The following is a 3,361-nucleotide window of genomic DNA, read 5'->3' on the forward strand; positions in this document are numbered from 1 at the left end:
ATAAAGGTATGTGTCAATCAAGATATATGCAAGAACAGGCTCAATGATTAACTACATGGACTATTGTGGGTGTGGTGTATATTTTGTAACCATTCTTTAGTATATCACTTGTGTGATGTAAGAATGTTAACACTGTTATATTCTTTTTTTAGTATAATATGTGTGTGTGTAGAAGTGATTCATTTATTGCTTGCAAACCAATGATGGTAAGATGATGTCATGGGGTAGGACTGGATAAGTCTGACTTCTTCCTACTCCATTCAAGCATGTACTAGGTATAAGCAAATTGATATTGGATTATGTGTAAAAATGTGTGTTGTTATATCAACTGTTTTATATGCTTGAAAGAATAAATCAAATCAAATCAAATCAAATCAAAAACATACCTTGGAAAAAGTTTGGACCTTACCTTACATACAAATATTTTCAATTTATATTAAACCTGTCAAGTCTTTCCTTTCTTCAAGGTTTAAAAAGGGCATCGATTCTAGCTGCTCCTTCTGGAACTCTGTGCACTTATGTTGGTAACTGTACTGAGATACTTTGATCACACATTCTGGCTTTTATTCAAAGCAAAACTCTCAGCGAGTTCTGTTTCTCCTTTAATGACATTCTTTTTGGGACAATGACAGATGTTTTATAATAAACCTTATGCTTATAATTGTTAAATATTAAATTCATACGTAAAGATAACAACAAACCTCTAATGGCTGTTTGTGAAAGTGGCAAAAGATATTTGGAAAGTATTAAACTCTCAAAAAATACCAAAGCTGTTAAAATAATACACTGAAGTTTACTCTGTTGACCTTTAATTTATTTATCATGCTCCTTTTCTTTCCTATTGTCCTTTCTGTCTGATATTTGGGTTAATATTGTCCTTCTGCTCCCCGGCTCTGTTCTACCCTATTCTGTTCGTTCTCCTTCCATAGACACGTGTTAACGACACTGCTACAGCCGTCACTTGCCTCCAGGTCCACCCAGACCATCCTCTGGGACATCGCGCTGGATGACATGCTGATCTTTCTGGAGACCTGAACGTCAAAGCCGGAACCGAACGTGAAAGTAACGCCCGGACGTGCTCCCGGCGCGATGGCTGGCTTTAAAACACGACGAAGCACTGCGTTTTTGTGGAAAAGCCTAATGCTGTCAGAATGACCCCGTGTCTTGGTGAGCTGGAGGACGCGTTGACTACTCCTGCAAAGCAACCCTGATGCTGCGAAGGACCATATCGAAGCCCACGAACACAACATGGGTCTGTTATGGAAACGCTGGCCTTCTTCCTTTTCCTTTCCCTCTTCTTCTTCTTCGTCTTCTTCTTCTTCTTCTTGGATTTTAACAGCAGTTGGCGACCAGCGTAGTAGGATCATTACCGACGTCTTCTGCTTCGGAGTGTGAATCAGCGTTAGCCCTGTCTGCCCTAAATGAAATAAACATCTGGCCAGACCACTGCTGTTCATATTGCTGATACGCCATTATAACACGTGTTACTGTCTCCTCTGCCTAACAGTGTTCACATAATCCAGTTGGGTGTTTGCCTGTTGGTTGAAGTGTACTGTTTATGGTAGACTGTCATAATGTCATTCTGTTGAAGATAACCTCCTCTCTCTTTGACCTACCTACATTCCTGTATAATTGAATTAACTTTAACAATAAAGTTGGGCTAAAGTAGAAGTAAATGTGTTCTGAGTTTGTCACACCACAGAAAGATGTGTTTTTAACCACCCAGACAAATTTGAATGATTAAAAAGATCACCATGTATATAAAATTAGCTTTCAAAACTATTTAAAAAAAAATTGGAATATTCCAGGGGCATTGCTAGACATAAAGCTCTAATGGGGCACAGGCCCCCCATTAATCAAATCTCACTATTGGTTTCTTGAATGTCTGCTTCATAAATGAAATGTGCTATATGACCTTCCCTTGCTCAGCCCACTATTCCACTGTTATACTGCTGCTACTGAAACATCCACTGGTAAAGGTAAAAATGTAGAGATATTAATCTTCATAAAAATATTTATTTCAACATACATTAAGAAAATTCTCAACATGTTTTGATGGCATAAAAATCTGGCCCTGTATTGCACATTTCTTTGCATTCTTCTGCATTTCACAGTAGTATAATCTGATTGTCAAGCAGCCCCAGTTTGATTTATCAAATTTAAACTTTCACAAGTTAATCTAGCATCATTAATTTAAAAAAATAATACATTTCATCAACTTTTTGCAACTCATCATAGGCCCATGCTCCAATCTAGCCACAGGGGTTCAAGCCAGTGACTTCTGTGCCAGTCCCAAGCCCGGATAAATAGAAAGGGCTGCGTCAGGAAGGGCATCCGGCGTAAAAACATGCCAAATTTAAACATGCGAATCATCGGTGTGAATTCCATACCAGATCAGTCGAGGCCCGGGTTAACAACGACCACGACCAGTGCTGTTGACCTACAGGGTGCTGGTGGAAATTGGACTACTGTTGGTCGAAGAAGGAGAGGAGGTAGAAGGATTTGTAGACAGAAAAAAGAGGAGAGGCAGGAGTATAGGGCTGAGAATAGGGACTCTTAACGTTGGCACAATGACAGGGAAAGGTAGAGAGCTGGCGGACATGATGGAGAGAAGGAAGGTAGATATACTGTGTGTGCAGGAGACCAGGTGGAAGGGTAGCAAAGCATGTAGCATTGGAGGGGGATACAAACTGTTTTATTATGGTGTGGACAGGAAGAGAAATGGGGTAGGAGTGATCCTGAAGGAGGAGCTGGTGAGGAATGTTTTAGAGGTGAAAAGAGTGTCAGACAGGGTGATCAGTTTGAAGTTGGAAATTGAAGGGGTAATGTTGAATGTAGTCAGTGGTTATGCTCCACAAGTCGGGTGAGGGTTTGAAGAGAAGGAAAGATTCTGGAGCAGCAGTTCTCTGTTGCTCCAGAATATGGCACCAAATCACAACAAAGTTCAGCTCAGGACAGTTGGCAAAGTAAGGTCTTTATTATCAGTTTCAGTTTGTATGAATGTCTGCAGGGATGTTTCAGCAGATGTTGTGTAGACTTTTAAAAGTTTATTCTCAGAGTACTTTACAAGCAAGAGGCACACAATGCATTAGAACTGGAAATTTATTCATGATGCTTGGGACAATGTACCTGAAGGTTTCAACCCAGTTTCAGCTGACGTACAGACATTCTCACATTATCTGTGATACACTTGGGAATTCATCTTCCCCTCAATGACTACAAGCCAACCAGGCCCTGATGCAGCAAAGCAGGCCCAAATCATGATGTTTCCTCCACCATACTTAACGGTTGGGATGATGTTTTTATGATGATATGCAGTGGCCTTTCTACACCAGATGTAGTGCTGCATGTTCTTTCCAAA

General features: G+C 40.3%; 1 protein-coding gene across 1 annotated transcript in view; it reads right to left on the reverse strand.

Annotated features, from left to right (window-relative positions):
• Nucleotides 1-1,389, reverse strand: part of smfn (small fragment nuclease) — a 16,657-nt gene extending 15,268 nt beyond the window's left edge. Inside the window, exon 1 of the mRNA XM_020621733.1 lies at nt 966-1,389. Within this exon, the coding sequence (XP_020477389.1) occupies nt 966-1,367 (402 nt within the window). The 5' untranslated portion in view covers nt 1,368-1,389. The remainder of the gene's footprint in view (nt 1-965) is intronic.
• Nucleotides 1,390-3,361: the final 1,972 nt, after the last annotated feature.

This window comes from Monopterus albus, unplaced genomic scaffold, assembly GCF_001952655.1.
Source record: "Monopterus albus unplaced genomic scaffold, M_albus_1.0 scaffold267.1, whole genome shotgun sequence".
Classification (NCBI taxonomy): domain Eukaryota; kingdom Metazoa; phylum Chordata; class Actinopteri; order Synbranchiformes; family Synbranchidae; genus Monopterus; species Monopterus albus.